At 42.7% G+C, this 19,021-nt stretch overlaps 1 protein-coding gene across 7 annotated transcripts in view; it reads right to left on the bottom strand.

Annotated features, from left to right (window-relative positions):
• Positions 1-19,021, bottom strand: part of LOC121442981 (protocadherin alpha-C2) — a 207,965-nt gene that overhangs the window by 149,944 nt on the left and 39,000 nt on the right. Inside the window, exons 1-2 of one of the 7 annotated variants that reach the window (XM_041644645.1) lie at positions 15,350-15,577; positions 1,123-3,282 (exon numbers count right to left, since the gene is read on the bottom strand). The exons of 4 other annotated variants lie outside the window; for them this stretch is intronic. In XM_041644645.1, the coding sequence (XP_041500579.1) occupies positions 1,123-3,282; positions 15,350-15,577 (2,388 nt within the window). Of the gene's footprint in view, positions 1-1,122; positions 3,613-7,052; positions 9,513-15,349; positions 15,578-19,021 lie in introns of those variants that run through there. 2 more of the 7 variants (XM_041644641.1, XM_041644643.1) reach the window with 2 other exon arrangements.

Below are 19,021 nucleotides of genomic sequence, written 5' to 3'. Positions count from 1 at the left end.
AAATATTTAATCACTAAATCAAAAAAAAAAGGTAATTTGAAATATCCCTTTCCTAAGAAAGAAACTCTTAACTACTGGGAGAGAGTGTTTTCTCTAATATCATAAGAGGAATAGTTAACATTATAGAAACCACTGTCTGTACACATTTTCTTATAATTTACATTAAAAGAAATTTAGGGATATATTTTACTTTCATTGAAATAAGAGTCTTATTTATACTCTTTGTAATAGAATTATATTTCTGATTTGGGGGATTGTTTTTGTCATCATTGTGGTTTAGTTTGGTTTGGTTTGGTTTGACTTTTTTGAGGCAGGGTCTCTCTGTGTAGTCCTGACTGTTCTGGAACTCGCTATGTAAACCAGGCTAATCTCGAACTCACAAAGATGCACGTGCCTCTGCCTCTATGCTAAGATTAAAGGTGTGCACAACCATGCCAAGTCTAGAATTAGGTTTCTAAGTAGAGAAGTGGTTTTCTATGACTCCCTGGTTGTTTTGTGTCTCCATCCAGAGAACAGCTGGAATTTTATATTCATGTTAACTGTATGACTACTAAGCCATTGTGGGTTGGTTTGTTGTGGCTACTGTTGTTTGGTTAGTTTTTGTTTTTCACAACAAATACCTTTCAAGTGTTGTTGAAGCTCAGCATTAGCAATTTGATTCACACTTTATGGTTTTTAAATAGAATTATGTTATTATAGTAACGCTTTAATTAAAATTAGCTGTTCATTGAGCAACAAGTGTAGCTACTTATTCTAACAGGAGTGTGCAAACACAAGTCTTGTCCTAATTTAGATGTCTGCAATTTTAAAACCTCTGGTAGAATTGTAGAGAATGAAAAACAGTATATAAATAATGTAAGAAATTCTTCAACGAAGAAATAAGTACACAAAAAAAATAAAAAAAAAAAAATTAAAGGCCGGGCGGTGGTGGCGCACGCCTTTAATCCCAGCACTCGGGAGGCAGAGGCAGGCGGATCTCTGTGAGTTCGAGGCCAGCCTGGTCTACAAGAGCTAGTTCCAGGACAGGAACCAAAAGCTACGGAGAAACCCTGTCTCGAAAAATCAAAAAAAAAAAAAAAAAGAAATAAGTACACGAATAAATGCAATTCTACAGCAACTCACCTTCTCATAGGAGTCCAAAGAAACAGATGGTTCTCTAGATCCATCTGCAGATCCAGGACACGGAGGTAGACCTGGGCTGAAGGCCATGAGGTCGGCCTTGGGCGGACCCTCTCCAGAGCACACCCTCTGTCGCCTCTGCTGTGAGTATGACCAGGTCCCTACTGCACTGGAGCAAACCAGCACAGGCTTCCCCGGCCCGCAAGCGCCCCCCGTGGGCGCCATGGAGCATCGCAGCGCGGTGTACAGTAGCAGCGTGAGCACCAACAGGCTGGACACCGCGCAGATGGCAATGATCAGGTACACGTTGACATCCACTAAAGATGATTCGGGCACAGGAGCACCTACAGAGGACCTCGAAGAGGTCTTTGGTGCCTGGCCATTTTCCACTAGAGACACCAGCACGGTGACCGTGGCAGTTAACTGAGGCTCACCGTGGTCCTTCACTAGCACCAGCAGGCGCTGTCTAGTCCCATCTGCCTCATCCAGGGCCCTTGTGGTGCTGATCTCGCCGGTGTATAGGCCTACACGGAATGGGGTGCGTGTACTGCCTGGCCATGACTGCAGCTCATAAGAAAGCCAAGCATTGTAGCCAGAGTCAGCATCTACAGCGCGGACCTTCGCCACCACGTGACCAGGCTCCACAGACCTGGGCAACAACTGATTGACATCTGCACTGCCTGTCCCAGACCCAAGCAATACAGGCGCATTGTCGTTCTCGTCCAGCACAAACACCTGCAGAGTCACATTGCTGCCCAGGGAAGGCACACCAGCATCCCGCGCGCTCACCTGGAACTGCAGCAGCTCCAGCTCCTCATGGTCCAGAGGCTGCAGCGCAAACACCTTGCCGCTCTCCGCGTGCACAGACACGAAGCTCGACAGCGAGCGCTCGCCCACCCGCCTCTCCACCAGCGAGTAGGACACCAGCGCGTTCTCCTGCGCGTCCGCGTCCATGGCCGACACCGTGAAGATGTGCGCGCCAGGCGGGTTGTTCTCCTTCACGAACACCGTGTATTCGGGCTGCGCAAACGTGGGTGCATTGTCATTCACATCAGCCACCTCCACGGACACGCTGGCTGTGGCCCACAGAGAGGGCGAGCCCCCATCCCGGGCTGTCACCACCACCTTATAGTCAGGTGTGGTCTCTCTGTCCAGGGCGCTGTCCAGCACGAGCGAATAGTAATTCTTGAAGGTGGACACCAGCTTGAAGGGGACATGAGGAGTCAGGGAGCAGGTCACCTGCCCATTGGCTCCTGCATCTAGATCAGTCACGCTGATCAAGGCTATAACTTTCCCCAGCTGTGCGTCTTCTTTAACAGGAAGCCAGAGCGTTTTGACAGTCAGCTGTGGAGCGTTGTCGTTAGCGTCTATAACTTCCACAAGAACTGTACAGTGACCAATCAGTGGTGGGAAGCCTTTATCTCGTGCCTCTAATGGAATCTTGTAAGCTTTACTTTCTTCGAAATCAATAACTCCTACAACTGTAATTTCTCCACTCACAGCATCCATGTGAAACTTGGATTTTATATCTGGGGAAATATCACTAGAGAATGAGTACATAACGTCCCCATTCGCGCCTTCGTCCAAATCTGAAGCATTGACTTTGATTACCAACGTCCCGTTTGGAACGTTCTCGGGTAATTTCACGGTATAGAGAGATCTTTCGAAAACAGGAGCATTGTCATTGACGTCCAGCACTGTGATGAGTAACTGAACGGTGCCGGTCAGCTCGGGTTTGCCTCCGTCGGTGGCCGTGAGCAATAAGCGCATCTCTGCGGTTTCTTCTCTGTCTAATGGTTTCCGCAAAACAAGCCCAAGAGGTTTCACCTGTTCGTGGTCGGGTGGTACATCCAGAGAGAAATGTTCATTGGTGCTCAGTCTGTAAGTCAGCTGAGCATTGGAACCGACATCTGCATCTGACGCGCCCTCTAGTGGAAATCGCGAGTCAAGCAGTCTGGATTCCGGAATAAACAGAGTCTTTTGTGCTGTTGGGAACACCGGTGGATTGTCATTAATGTCCCTCACCTCCACCTCCACATGGAAAACCTGCAGCGGCCGGTCCACGATCACCTCCAGGTGGATGCTACACTCCGCGCTCCTCCCGCAAAGCGCCTCCCGGTCGATCCGAGAATTCACAAACAAAATGCCATTCTGCAGATTTACCTCCAGAAGGTCCCCAAAGCCCTTGGAATCCAATTGAAACAGACCCGGCACCAACTCTGGCAGCTGCAGTTCAAGATCCTGAGCGATGCGGCCCACGAAGGTTCCGTGTTTAGCTTCCTCTGGGATGGAATAGTGGAGCTGGGCGCTCCCCACCTCCCAAACTGTGAGAAGCAGTAGCGAAAACCCTAGACTCCAGCCCTCTGGGACTGCTCCGCCTAAATACAGCATTTCAGGAGCTTGATAATTCCAGTTCGCTTAAATTACCTCCAATGAAGAGAAGCCATCTATCTGGTTCTCTCAATTCCACCCTCCCGAGTTCACCATTGCTCACCGGAGTGACAAAGAATGGAGCGTCTTTTCTCCCGGAAAAAGGATGGCTGTGCTTGTCTTGAATTAGAACGAATAAGAAGGCCAAGAGCGACATCAGGTGGCCCAAAGAGTAAGTACATATTTGGCGAATAGACATTGGACCATAGACTTGCTAAATCTTACTTTACTCTCTGCATTTTATCATTGTTGAAATAGAAAACCACCTTTCTCTTCCTGCAGGTATTATTAGATTACTGATATTTGAAACTACAAAATACAATAATTATAGTTCTCTTGTGTCTGAGAAAACTGTCCACATAACTTTAAAATACTGATGAAAATGGAGTGGCGATTAAAAATGATCAGTTACACAATCTCAAACATTAAATTTGAAAATCATTTTGTTCTGTAAGTCAAGATCATCCATATTCCTAAATTTGAGATTCTGATGTTACAGACTGCTGTGGGTCACTATGCCTAGGGAAACTAGGTGGCCAGAAATGTATTGATCAAAAATAAACTTTTTCATGCCGGATGAAAGTAATCAGTAAATATATTTATGAAGTAGTTTTCTTAAGTAATTTCTTGAATTCTAAATGTGTATTTATAGAGTATAGTTTAATTAAATATCCCTCTTAGAGAGAAAATGTTATATATATATATTTCTCTTTATTAATATTTATATAACTGTTCCCACCATCATGTTTTGCTCCTACACCTACATAATGTGATTGGTTTCAACCACTGTTATATGCAAATAGCAGTCTCTCTTCTTTATCTCTTCTCCAGCTTGTATTATATCATTCCATACTACATTTCAATTTCAGTATTATTCATTCCGGATTTAGGGAGAGGTCTACCTTTAAAGCTAGGATTCCTTCCTTCAAAGGTTCTACCTAAGAGAAACCCTCTTTTGAGTTCTAGTCTCTCATTCAAACATGAAAATTGATTAATTAAATCTATTGTTAGTCCTTTTGAGGTGTAAAGTCAAAATCACAGGCATTATTGATAATTATTGAAATGATCAGTCATCAAATATGGCGCTAGATGATATAAAGGGTCTTTAACGCCATTTGTCCTTTGTAAAACCAATTATAATTGAGGAAGAAGCTATGATGAAGTCACATCTGAGAGTCAGGGAGATGTCAACACAATAGGAAAAATAAAGTCATTTCCACAAAGAAAAGGCTGCACATTCTATTCAAATAGTGAAATAGACAAACACATACAGAAATCCAAAAGTCCTTAAAACTGAGAGCTAAAGTGGTTTATTTATGTAGAGCATTTTGATAGACAAATAAGATGATAAACCTAGACAGGAATTATTTACAAATGTAAAACCAACCATAAAAAGAAACTTGTTTCTGATACCTTTCATTTGGGAAAGAAGGATAAAATCTAGTCATAAATGATTACATGGGGCCTGGAGAGATGGCTCAAAGGTTAAGAGCATTGCCTGCTCTTCCAAAGGTTCTGAGTTCAATTCCCAGCAACCACATGGTGGCTCACAACCATCTGTAATGGGGTCTGGTGTCCTCTTCTGGCCTGTAAGCATACACACAGATAGAATATTGTATACATAATTAATAAATAAATATTTAAAATAAATAAATAAATAAATAAATGATTACATGGTGCTATTATGTCTCTACCAGGCTCCAAGAATCCAGAGTCCCAGAAACCCCCGATTCACTTCCATTAAGTCTAACCTTTCTCTTCTGAGGAATGTGCTCCATGGCCAATTAGTCTGCAATGTCGGGGCAAATAAAACAGACACAAGAAGCTAAGAGAGAAGTTCTAGAATTTACACATTGAAAGACAAGAAAAGTATCTTAGACTTTTCAATGATTTACTTCCAAAAAGCAAAATATTTCTACGTGAACTAAAGAATCCTCATTATTTTGAGTATTTTATAGTGATTTTTTAAAGATTTTATTTATTATTTATTATGTATGCAATATTCTGCCTCCATGTATGCCCGCATGCCAGAAGAGAGCACCAGATCTCATTACAGATGGTTGTGAGCCACCATGTGGTTGCTGGGAATTGAACTCAGGACCTCTGGAAGAGCAGCCAGTGCTCTTAACCACTGAGCCATCTCTCCAATATGTTATGCATCTATCTACAACAATGGAATTGGAATTACTGCACACAATATTCTTGTTATTTAAGGTTTTGTTAAATCATATGAAGTGCAAACTCTATGTAGAGTCTGGGGAGAAGGTGCTAGAGTTTGAACCAGAACCCTTGAACATACTATGGAACATTTTTATGAAATACGCCAACTCATACACAAAAGATTAACAGAAGTTTACTGTATCACTGATTCAAGTTTTGCCGATGTTTATCAGAAGAAGAGCAACTATGGATCAGCCAAGGATGTTCAAAAAATATTAAATTATTAAAAATATTGTAAAAATTTCTGTACTTGTAAAATAAATAAATAAAACCTGAAATGGTGAAAATTGTCAGATCCCAGAACATGGGGCTGAGAGAAAAAAATTATGAGGTAAATTGGAGATACATGGTTGACACTATTTTTAAAAAAAAAGAAATAAGAAAAAGAAAATAAAAATTAATAAATTGAGGGTTTATCGATAGCAGCCTCATACATTTGTCTTCTCATTGTTTTACTTTTGTCTGGCTTATTAAAGATGAAGGAGACAGTGAAAGCTAAACATAGGAAAGGAAATTACCCTGCATTTTATGACTAAAAGTTTCAAAAGAGGAATAAATATTACAATATCTCGAAACTACTAGAGCTAAAATGAAAAATAAACCATGAAATAAATTAATATAAGTGTAAACAGATGATAGTGTTTAAAATAAACCTTTCCAATAATACTACAGACTACATTAAAAGCTCCGAACATAACCATGAAATTTAAATGTTTGGAGGAATGCATTTCCGTTGACCTCACTAAAGTTCTGTCCTAGAAGATTAAAATCATATGAAGGCTAAAATCGGCATCCCGCACATAAGAAACTGGGACAATTTGAAGCGAAGAGAGTCGGCATATAGGTAATCTGTGTGTGACATGTCAGTGGAACCCAAAAGTATCAGGCCAAACTAAAAAAGTAAAATCTCAGATGTAAAAAAATTAAAGTATTCAAAATAGAAGGTTTAAACAAGAGCTTGGTGATGATTGTGGCGGCGGCGGCAGCATTGAAGGCAGCAGCGGCAATGATGGAGCACGCCTTTAATTCCAGCACTTGGGAGGCAGAGGCAGGTGGATCTCTGTGAGTTCAACAGTCTGGTCTACAGAGTGAATTCCAGGACGGACAGGGCTGTTACACAGAGAAACCCTGTCTCGATAAACCAACAACGATAATAAACAAGGTAAAATTATTTTAAACTAAAATAATGTTGAATGTTGCCAATAACTTGGAAATGTTGATTACCATGAATATAATTACAAAGTTTCTACATATTAAATATTTCTAAGTATAAATGGACTTACTTGAAAACCATGGTCAACATTTAAATCTTGCCCTTCACCAATGGCCTCTGATCCTGGACGCGGTGGAAGACTGGGGCTGAAGGCCATGAGGTCGGTCTTGGGCGGACCCTCTCCAGAGCACACCCTCTGCCGCCTCTGCTGTGAGTATGACCAGGTCCCCACCTCGCTGGAGCACACCAGCACGGGCTTCCCCGGAGCACAGGCTCCATCTGTGGGCATCGCCGAGCAGCGCAGCGCGGTGTACAGCAGCAGCGTGAGCACCAGCAGGCTCGACACCGCGCAGATGGCGATGATCAGGTACACGTTGACATCCACCAGCGACGTCTCTGAGACTGAAGCACGCCCGGATGTCTGTGAAAAGGACTTTGGCGCCTGGCCGCTTTCCACTAGAGACACTAACACAGTTGCAGTGGCTGTCAGTGCAGGCTCTCCATGGTCCTTCACCAGCACCAACAGAGTCTGTCGAGCGGCATCCGCCTCATCCAGGGCACGCGTTGTGCTGATCTCTCCTGTGTACAGACCCACGCGGAAGGGACTGCGCATGCTTCCTGACGCCGACTGCAGCTCATAAGACAGCCAAGCATTGTAACCAGAGTCCGCATCCACTGCTCGCACCTTTGCCACTATGTGCCCTGAACCCACTGATCTAGGCACCAGCTCGCTCACTGACCCGCCGGCTCTTACAGCTCCGTGGGGCAGCAGCGTGGGAGCATTGTCGTTCTCGTCCAGCACAAACACCTGCAGAGTCACATTGCTGCCCAGGGAAGGCACACCAGCATCCCGCGCGCTCACCTGGAACTGCAGCAGCTCCAGCTCCTCATGGTCCAGGGGCTGCAGAGCAAACACCTTACCGCTCTCCGCGTGCACAGACACGAAGCTCGACAGCGAGCGCTCGCCCACCCGCCTCTCCACCAGAGAGTAGGACACCAGGGCGTTCTCCTGAGCATCTGCGTCCATGGCAGACACTGTGAAGATGTGCGCGCCAGGCGGGTTGTTCTCCTTCATGAACACCGTGTATTCGGGCTGCGCAAACGTGGGCGCATTGTCGTTCACATCAGCCACCTCCACAGACACGCTGGCGGTGGCCCACTGCGAGGGCGAGCCCCCATCCCGGGCTGTCACCACCACCTTATAGTCAGGTATGGTCTCGCGGTCCAGAGCGCTGTCCAGCACAAGCGAATAGTAATTCTTGAAGGTGGACACCAACTTGAAGGGGACATGAGCGGTCAGGGAGCAGGTCACCTGCCCGTTAGCTCCGGAGTCCAGGTCCGAAACGCTAATTAGAGCAATGACAGTACCCAGTGCAGCGTCCTCTCGAACAGGCAGCGATAAGGAAGTCAATGTGATCTGAGGTACATTGTCATTTTCATCCAATACCTTCACTAGAACAGTGCAATGGCCCGCCATCGGAGGGTGTCCTTTGTCCGTCGCGTCAACGCGGATTTTGTAGACATTGACTTGTTCAAAATCCAAGTTCCCTTGAATTATGATCTCTCCTGTATCTGTATCTATGCTAAACTGCTCAAGAACCGTGGGCGGGACCAGCTTATTAAAAGAGTAAGAAATTGCTGAATTGGTTCCTTCGTCCCTGTCAGAAGCGTTCAGTCTAATAACCGTCGTTCCGTTGTGTGAGTTTTCCAATATTCTCACTTCATACTCAGACTGCTGGAAAGTAGGGGCGTTATCGTTCACATCCAGCACAGTGACCAGCAGCTGAACAGAGCCTGTGAGCTCAGGTTTGCCTCCATCCGTGGCTGTCAGCAGCAGCTTATGCTCAGGAGCATCCTCTCTGTCCAAGGATTTTCTTAATACTAACTCAACCTGTTTGTTTTCTTCATTCTTTGAACTCACAATTAGTGTGAAGTAATCATTAGAGTCAAGTCTGTAGGTTAACATTGAATTCGCACCAATATCTGCGTCAGATGCGCCCTCTAGCAGAAACCTAGAGTCTAACATTCTGGATTCTGAAATATGCAGCTTTTGTTCTTTTACCGGAAACACAGGCGGGTTGTCGTTAATGTCCCTCACCTCCACCTCCACGTGGAAAACCTGAAGCGGCCGGTCCACGATCACCTCCAGGTGGATGCTACACTCCGCGCTCCGCCCGCACAGCGCCTCCCGGTCGATCCGAGAATTCACAAACAAAATGCCATTTTGCAGATTTACCTCCAGAAGGTCCCCGCGGTCCTTGGATGCCACCCTGAACAGGCGGGGCACCAGCTCCGCCAGCTCTAGCCCCAGGTCCTGAGCGATGCGGCCCACGAAGGTTCCGTGTTTGGCCTCCTCAGGGATGGAGTAGTGGAGCTGGCCGCTCCCTGCCTCCCAGGTTGTGAAGATTAAAAGCAAGAGCAGCAGCCGCCGGGAATCCGGACCTCCTCGCCAAGAAAACACCATGTCAGGTATTCGTTTTGTTCTTTTGAGGAAATCCGGTTTTGATATCAAGGTCTACTGTTGTGCGTTAGGAATTCTTTAATCCAGTTGAGCTGCAACTGCTGTTGTTCGGGTTTTAAGAGACATTCTGCTGCTGGAATGGCTGGGGATCTTGGCTAGTCAGAACTTGATAGACAGCGACACCATGCGGCTCCAAAGGGTAATGATTCCAAAGGTTTAACCGAATGGGGCAAGCGTTGGGTTCCTCCATGACTAAATATTTTCTTTTCATTTTTCGTTCTTTAGTAGCAGATCCTTAGCATTACAAGTGAATGTACGTTTTTATTCTGTCTCCTTACAGAAAGTTAGTTTCAGTGAGAGTTCTTTTCATAAGGAAAAAGATTTATTCTCAAAACTTTAAATGCTAGTTTAGCATATGTTAACATTCTCTGCAATATATATTATGGGCTAGGAATAACATGGACATCACAGGTATAAACTGCCTTCCTCACGTGTGTGTGAAAGGAATTTATTCACTCGTTTCTGATCAATTTAATACATTATTATATATTAGAATATAATTCTAATTTTTCTTAAGTTCATATGTGTTCCTGTGAGTTCTTCTTAAATTTCTAATTGATTTATTCGGTGAACATAAAACTTCTTAAACTATTTTGCTTACTAAATCTTGGAAAATGAAAACATGTACTTTTTAAACATTCCTTCAATGTATGTGTAATGTGTCAAAAGGCCATTTACTACATTTCCTTTGTGGATTTCTCGGCCACTATAAATCCTAAACGTTTTCAATTACTGGTCTTTGCTAGATTTGGATCTTTCTGTTGCTCCAAAATATGAATATTTTCCAAAATTATGACTTTATCTGCTTCATAGTTCTTGAATGTGATTCTTGTCTATTTCAATGTCTTTAGACTAGTTTATCTTTTGAAGCATGTTTAAATCTATAATGACAAAGCCAGGCATGGTGGTGGATGCTGTTCATCGCAGTACTAGGGAGGCAAAGTCAGGACGGGTGTTGTGAGTTCAAGGAATTCCACAACAGCTTGGGCTACACAGTAAGACCCTGTCTCAAAAATGTCAAAATAAATTTCAATACTTACCCCCAAATCTAAACATTTGAACATTCCAATTTCTATACTTTATTGCTTCTTCAACCTTTGTATTCCCAAACCACACATCACTGGTTTTCCCTTGCATACAATATTTAAAGTTTCCCTATATTCTTCCCATTTTATATATCATAACTGTTTGTATGTATGACTACAACATCTACTGAGACTTCTAGCATTTGATTTCTATTTAGCAAGTACAAGGACCTCAGACTCATATCAAAGACATCATAGTCACTCTTCTTCATGTTGTCTCTGACCACTTTCCAAGTCCTATGTTGTAGGAAAGGCCCCATCTCTTCCCAAATACCTTCTATCCAAGTCTTCTTCTACCACCCAAGTTTACATCCGAAATCAGTTCTCCCAGAATCCACTGTGTTTCTTACATTGCATTCAATAAGATGCATGTTCGCTGGAATTCCTCTAGTGGCCTTTCACTAAAACTCTGATCATCTCCAAGAAATGTTGTTGTTTTCTAGATTCCCTATCCCTGCAATCTTTGAAGTACCTACAAGAGATGCATTGCATTGAAGTTTTCTAGCGGATTTTTTTGTTTTGTTTTGTTTTGTTGGTAAATGTACTCCTAACTAAAGCATTTCATTTTTCTAAAATTAAGTAAAGCTAACATTTTACTTAAGTTCTTAAAAACCTGGATGTTTGGGTACACAATAAGCATGTAATCACGGGATATCTTAACTGCTTCTTAGCCCTTGGAATAAGAATACTTCATTAGCTTCGGATGATAAGTGTGCCAAAAACGCACAGACAAGATAGTAAATCAGAAAAGAGGGACAATGGAATTTTCTATGAAGCAATTACATTTACCCTTGTTTTACTTTTTTTTTAAAAAGGCTATCTCTATAAATACCATTAAAGATATTAGGAAGAAAATAGACTCACAGATTCTCTTAGAACTTTTACAAACAACAAATATATCCCATTGCCGGAAAAGAAGAACCTGAAAAAGTTTGTATCTCTCATAAGTGATTTCACAACCAAAACTCATGGTAACTCATGAATATAGAGGTGTCCGTAAGAATGACTCCTGTCAACATCTACTGCATCCAAAGATGAATAATTTTAATTTCTATTAAGTAGTCTGCTAAGGCTTTAAAATGGCATACGCAGATAAAACAAATCTTTAATAAGCAATGAAACAACTACAAATTACCAGCACTAAAACTCTATAACAATCACAAGTGTTCCCCAATTATTCTATAATAGTTCAACAGAAGCAGAATTCGGTGAGCTCGTGATAGTGCTCTATGGTAAATCCTACGGGAGCTGCTCATGAATCGAACACCTTTGTTTTCACTTACACTGAAAACAAGAACAAGATGTTCTAAAATCATCTCATGACATGTATTATAATTTAGCCAACTTCAAAAGTTGACAGTCAGAGCTAACTACACAAATACTTGAAAATTTGAAAGCAACATGAGATTTTGTTTTGTTTTGTTTTCAGACATGATTTCTTTCTCTGTGTATCCCTGCCTGTCCTGGAACTCATTCTGTAGACCAAGCTGGCCTCACACTCAGAGATCCACCATTCTTTGCCTTCCAAGTGTTGGGATTCCAAGGTGTGTGTGCCATCACTGCCCAGCAAAAGGATTTTTTGTTTTGGTTTGATTTTTTGTTTGTTTGGATTTTTTTATAACACGAGTTTTATAACCAACACTGTTCTCCATGGATGCTCACAAGAGACAATTGAATTAATAAATCATGACAAATCTGAGTAATGAAATTAGATGTAGGTACTTTACATGAGGAAGAAACAAAAGAAGACGTATGACTTACAAAAGAAGAACTGCAAAAATGCAGAAATGGTTTTGATTGCTATCTTCTAAAACAGAAAGTCATATTGTATATGTGTTAATAGTTTTAGAATATACAACAGAAACCAAAACCTCCCAGAATTCAGAGAGATAAATAGTTAGTGTAAAAGCTGAAGGACATTCACTGTATGCTAGAGGTGATTCTTCTGTTTTGAATGTGAATAAACTTCCTATACAAAGGAGTCAAATAAATCAATACGTAAGCCCATTTAAGACTATATTTTAAAATAATATTAATAATTGCAAACATGGCAAACACAATCCTATGAATAAGATAAAAAAGAAAGCACTTCACAAATATGATTGGAGAATATAAATTGTTGCAGTAAGAAATAGAAGTAATTCAACTTCTAGGGTAAAGAAATTACAGCAACAATGTTGAAATACATGCTGTGGTAGAATATGCACAATACAGAGAACGAGCAATGGGTCTACATGTATTTAAATTACTTCACTATAGGATTTATAAAGATAGAATAGGATGGAACCTACTAAGAGTGCTTACCTATCGTGCTATGGGAACTGGCACCTATCCTAAGAGGTGTGGGCAATGAATAATGCACTAGATATGCAAACACTTAATTTTGGAAATCTGCTATGTAAAGACATTGTTCCTATTAGAAAACTATTTATCAAAACTATAGATCAACATAATTACCAACTTTATGAAAGAGAACGCCAAACTGGCCTGAAACTCCCTTTGTAAGTCAGACTAGACTCAAAATCAAGTATCTTCCTGCCTCAGTCTCCCTGGTACTGGAATTATTGGGGTGCTTCATAAAAAACAGCTAGACGTCTTTCTTCAAGACTGAGAAAATAAATATTTAAGACTCACGTTGTCTGTAGAGCTGGGACCCTGAGGTAGGCTGGGGCTGAAGGCCATCAGGTCGGTCTTGGGCGGACCCTCTCCAGAGCACACCCTCTGCCGCCTCTGCTGTGAGTATGACCAGGTCCCCACCTCGCTGGAGCACACCAGCACGGGCTTCCCGGGAGCACAGGCTCCATCTGTGGGTATCGCCGAGCAGCGCAGCGCAGTGTACAGCAGCAGCGTGAGCACCAACAGGCTGGACACCGCGCAGATGGCGATGATCAGATACACGTTGACATCCACTAGACCCTGATTCAGGCTGGAGGCTCCAACCGACACCTTAGCTGATACCTTCTGTGTTTGGCCGCTGTCTACCAGAGAAAGCAACACCGTGGCAGTGGCGGTCAGCGAAGGTTCTCCGTGGTCCTTCACCAACACTAACAAGCACTGTCGCAATGCATCTGTCTCCTCCAGGGAGCGAGTAGTGCTGATTTCGCCCGTATACAGGCCAACGCGGAAAGGACTACGAACTCCACCCGCAGCTGGCTGAAGCTCATAGGACAGCCACGCATTGTAGCCAGAGTCCGCATCTACCGCCCGAACTTTCGCCACAACTTGACCAGGCACTAAAGCACGAGTTACCACCTCGTTCACTGTGCTAACAGCCCCATTTGTCAAAGGCCCCAGCAGCTTGGGCACATTGTCGTTCTCATCCAGCACAAACACCTGCAGAGTCACATTGCTGCCCAGGGGAGGCACACCAGCATCCCGCGCGCTCACCTGGAACTGCAGCAGCTCCAGCTCCTCATGGTCCAGAGGCTGTAGCGCAAACACCTTGCCGCTCTCCGCATGCACAGACACGAAGCTCGACAGCGAGCGCTCGCCCACCCGCCTCTCCACCAGCGAATAGGACACCAGCGCGTTCTCCTGTGCATCTGCATCCGTGGCCGACACCGTGAAGATGTGCGCGCCAGGCGGGTTGTTCTCCTTCACGAACACCGTGTATTCAGGCTTCGCGAACGCGGGCGCGTTGTCGTTTACGTCAGCCACCTCCACGGACACGCTGGCTGTGGTCCACAGCGAGGGCGAGCCCCCATCCCGGGCTGTCACCACCACCTTATAGTCAGGTGTGGTCTCTCTGTCCAGGGCGCTGTCCAGCACGAGCGAATAGTAATTCTTGAAAGTGGACACCAGCTTAAAGGGGACATGAGGGGTCAGAGAACAGGTTACCTGTCCGTTGGCACCAGAATCACGGTCAGATACACTAATTAAGGTGATAACTCTTCCAGGTTGGCTGTCCTCAGATATAGGGAGCGACAAGGAACTGACAGTCAGCTGTGGAGCGTTGTCGTTAGCGTCTATAACTTCCACAAGAACTGTACAGTGTCCAGGTAGTTGTGGGAAGCCTTTATCACGTGCCTCTAATGGAATCTTGTAAGCTTTACTTTCTTCAAAATCAATAACTCCTACAACTGTAATTTCTCCACTCTCAGCGTCCATGTGAAACTTGGATTTTATATCTGGGGAAATATCACTAGAGAATGAGTACATAACGTCCCCATTCGCGCCCTCGTCCAAATCTGAAGCATTGACTTTGATTACCAACGTCCCGTTCGGAACGTTCTCGGATAATTTCACGGTATAGCGAGATCTGTCGAAAACCGGAGCATTGTCATTGACATCCAGCACTGTGATGAGTAACTCAACAGTGCCGGTCAGCTCGGGTTTGCCTCCGTCGGTGGCCGTGAGCAATAAGCGTATCTCTGCGGTTTCTTCTCTGTCTAATGGTTTCCGCAAAACAAGCCCGAGAAGTTTCACCTGTTCGTGGTCGGGTGGTACATCCAGAGAGAAATGTTCATTGGTGCTCAGTCTGTAAGTCAGCAGAGCATTGGAACCGACATCTGCATCTGACGCGCCCTCTAGTGGAAATCGCGAGTCAAGCAGTCTGGATTCCAGGATAAACAGAGTCTTTTGTGCTGTTGGGAACACTGGAGGATTGTCGTTAATGTCCCTCACCTCCACCTCCACATGAAAAACCTGCAGCGGCCGGTCCACGATCACCTCCAGGTGGATGCTACACTCCGCGCTCCTCCCGCACAGCGCCTCCCGGTCGATCCGAGAATTCACAAACAAAATGCCATTCTTCAGATTTACCTCCAGAAGGTCCCCGCGGTCCTTGGACGCCACCCTGAACAGGCGGGGCACCAGCTCTGCCAGCTCCAGCCCCAGGTCCTGAGCGATGCGGCCCACGAAGGTTCCGTGTTTGGCCTCCTCGGGGACGGAGTAGTGGAGCTGGCCGCTCCCTGCCTCCCAGGCTGCCAGAATTATCAGGAGCAGGAGTAATTGTCGGCTCTTCCAGTTGTATCCTCTCAGGTTTACCATTTCAAATTACTGACGTCTTATTCTGATTCACGACGATTATATAAGATTTTAGAGATTTCTTTTTATTTCTTCATTCCAATCCCGCGATGCTGGTCATTGTTGAGCAACCGAAGAGTGAAGCCTAGTGGAGTCTTTCTGAAGGAAGATGAATGGCTTAGCGTCGTGACATTTAGTGGTTAAGAGCGACATCATGTGGCCGAAGTAGTAAGTAGAAATTACAAAATTTAACTTTCCAGTTATGCAATGGAATGTGTATTTTAAATTGAAAATTTTCTTCTTTGTTGTCAACATGTTGAGCAACATTTCTCATGCATCTTCATGGAATTCTTGGCTGAATAGCAGCATTTGAATTTATTTCCTTTTGACTGTAATTTTCTTTTCTTTGTTATTAGGAAGACTTTTGTCCCCAGGCAGTTTGACATATAGATCTCTTTAATTTAAGACAAACTTTTAAAAAATCTTTTTAATGTCAAGAAGGAGAGTTGATAAACAATTTTCATATATCTCTATTGAATCAAAATATGGAAAGTTTGGGGATCTTTGGGACAAGATTTCGTATTAAAGTAACTTCTTACAGAACAATATTGTGAAATTCTCTTCACATGATTATATTTTCCATTATAGGAGTTCGTAGTTCTTGTGTTCATTTACTCTTTCCACGTCTTGTTTTCATGAGTACATGCCTGTTTTCAGTCTCCAACATCATGGTGGTTATTTCTTCATAATATAGATCAGTTATATTAGCTAAATATTGCTGCTTACCCATCTTGCTTTCCACAATTTATAATTAACGTCTTTGAATATTTTATCTTTTGGGGTTTGTTTCACAAATGCCATTTTCTTGAATGTTTCACCCAATGTTCCCAGATGCAAGTAAGAAAATTACATCTGTGTTCTAATGTTTCCCAGGTTTGATAATGAACCATATCAATTTTTAATGATTGGTACTCTGCTTAACTATTGTAAAAGCTTCTCATTACACTTCATTCATTCCTTAGTTAAACCTCATGATCGACTTTATGAACCTTTATTACCATTGCCTCAAATGTTTGGTACTTTTCAAATGATTTTAGAGATGAGTAAACAATTATTCTAATAGTTACCCAAGAAAATCCTCTTTATAATACTTTTCCTGTCTTAGCTCATACGAGAACCACACCCTTCAACCCAAATGGATTGTTCCTGATTTTAGATTCAATTGGAATTTTGCTGTGCACCCATTTACTTAAAGTCATTTCTTCCCCCCAAAATACTGGTTATTTTCAATATTCTCCCAAGGGACCTTCTCTATTTATAGCCACCAAACTCATCAATAAGCTAGAAATTCCCTTCAGCTAGTGAGATGGGTGGACAGTAATGTTCAGCCATGCTGTGATTTACTTACCTTTCTTATGTTTCATAACATACTGCTTTCTATGACTGTAACATTATATACAGTACTTCTTTATTTTTATATGGAATTCTTGAAGGTTGGGCTTTGACTCAGTGATTTTTGACAGATACTGGCCTATGAAGTTCTCCTATACTTTTGTTAATGCTTTACTTGGTGGATATGGCCATATATAATTTTCTACTTCTAAAACAGTGAGAAGTGTTCAGGTTGCTAGATATAATTATCCATACAAATTCTCCTCCTCTTCGCTCTTGTTGTTGTTGTTCTCCTCCTCCTTCTCTTGTCTCTTGTTGTTGTTGTTGTTGTTGTTCTTCTTCTTCTTCTTCTTCTTCTTCTTCTTCTTCTTCTTCTTCTTCTTCTTCCCCTCCTCCTCCTCCTTCTTCATTTTTCAAGACAGAGTTTCTCCATGTAGCCCTGGCAATCCTGAAACTTACTCTGTAGACCAGACTGGTCCCAAACTCAGTGCTGAGATTAAAGGTGTGTGTCATCACCAGCTGACACAAATTGTGTTGTTTATTGATTAGTGTGTCCAGAAGTAAATTTGTTACTCTTAAGTAGATAGGAGAGTGTAGAGAACTTTTCATCTTGTTACTATATAAAGTATGTGTTAAAAAATTAGTCTGCACTTCTTTTTGAAGAACAGAGAAAACTGGGTTAATTATTTATGCCACTTCAAGAATGAAAATATGAAGACAATAGAAGCACGAACTCCAACTTAGTCCTCTTACTGACACTGACCAGTTTTAGTGAAAGCAAATATGATATGGAGCTTACGATGGTATGTTTTCTAGGAAAAATACACAATACAAAAAGGTAAGGCTATCTTGGGGAGTCACTTCTTTGTCTCGAATGTCCTTTGAAATGAAAACCTTTTCTATTGCTGAAGTTTTAATTCAACAGTTAACATTGGAAAATAATTGTTCTCAAAGTACTACATGGCACTAAAATGTTAGCCGTATGTCAGAATAGTTCGGTAATTCTGGCCTTCCCAGAATAACAAAACAAATAACTTTACACAACATGAAAATAATATGGAAATCACACTAATCAAGCGGCCACTCCTTGACAAGGCACCTGAGAAGTAACAAGATATATATTTTTTTTTGGTTTTTCAAGACAAAGTTTCTCTGTGGCTTTGGAGCCTGTCCTGGAACTAGCTCTTGTAGACCAGGCTTGTCTTGAGCTCACAGAGATCCACCTGCCTTTGCCTCCCGAGTCCTGGGATTAAAGGCATGCACCACCACCAACCAGCGACAAGTGACAAATTTTTAAAAAAATTTTTTTGCATGACAGATTCTATTACTTATATTCTAAATTTTGTAGATTTGAAACAGAGAACTAAATGGATAAACAGCCTGTGTAAGGCTTCAAAAATAAAAGGCATAGATGGAATTTGGCAAGGGAAGATGTCCTGAAGACGCACAGCTGAGACACAGCTGCCTTTTTGTAGAGAACCAGTAAGCAATGCAAATAATTACACAGGCCGGGCGATGGTGGCGCACGCCTTTAATCCCAGCACTCGGGAGGCAGAGGCAAGCGGATCTCTGTGAGTTTGAGACCAGCCTGGTCTACAGAGCTAGTTCCAGGACAGGCTCCAAAGCCACAGAGAAACCCTGTCTCAAAAAAAACCAAAAAAAAAAAAAAACAAAAACAAAAAAACAAAAAAGCAAATAATTACACAGAGAAACAAAGGGAATAAGCTTGTACTCCATACAGAGACCCATTAAATGAATTCCAAAGATAAGAGAATTGCAACATCACAGAAGTGCATTGGCCTTTATGTTTGTTTCTTTGTGGTTTTCCCCCCAGTAAATAGAACCTAGAGCCTTGTACCTGCTAGACAAGGGAGCAACTACTGAACCCAACAATGGACTATTGACGTTATGTGAGTTTGCTGGATTAAAGTCTGAGTTCCCTCCAACTACTGTTTCTACAGCATCTGGACCACTAATAAACTGGGTAATAATTACAGAGGGAGCAAGTCTATTAATGACTATGAAATCTCCTTTACCAGAATCATGCAACCTAGTCATTGTCCTTTATTGCTAAAT

The sequence above is a fragment of the Microtus oregoni genome, unplaced genomic scaffold (assembly GCF_018167655.1).
Source record: "Microtus oregoni isolate MIOR12 unplaced genomic scaffold, Mior012 000098F_ref0000018, whole genome shotgun sequence".
Classification (NCBI taxonomy): Eukaryota; Metazoa; Chordata; class Mammalia; order Rodentia; family Cricetidae; genus Microtus; species Microtus oregoni.
The sequence above is the reverse complement of the archived record's forward strand: the minus strand, read 5'-3'. Positions and strand labels throughout refer to the sequence as shown.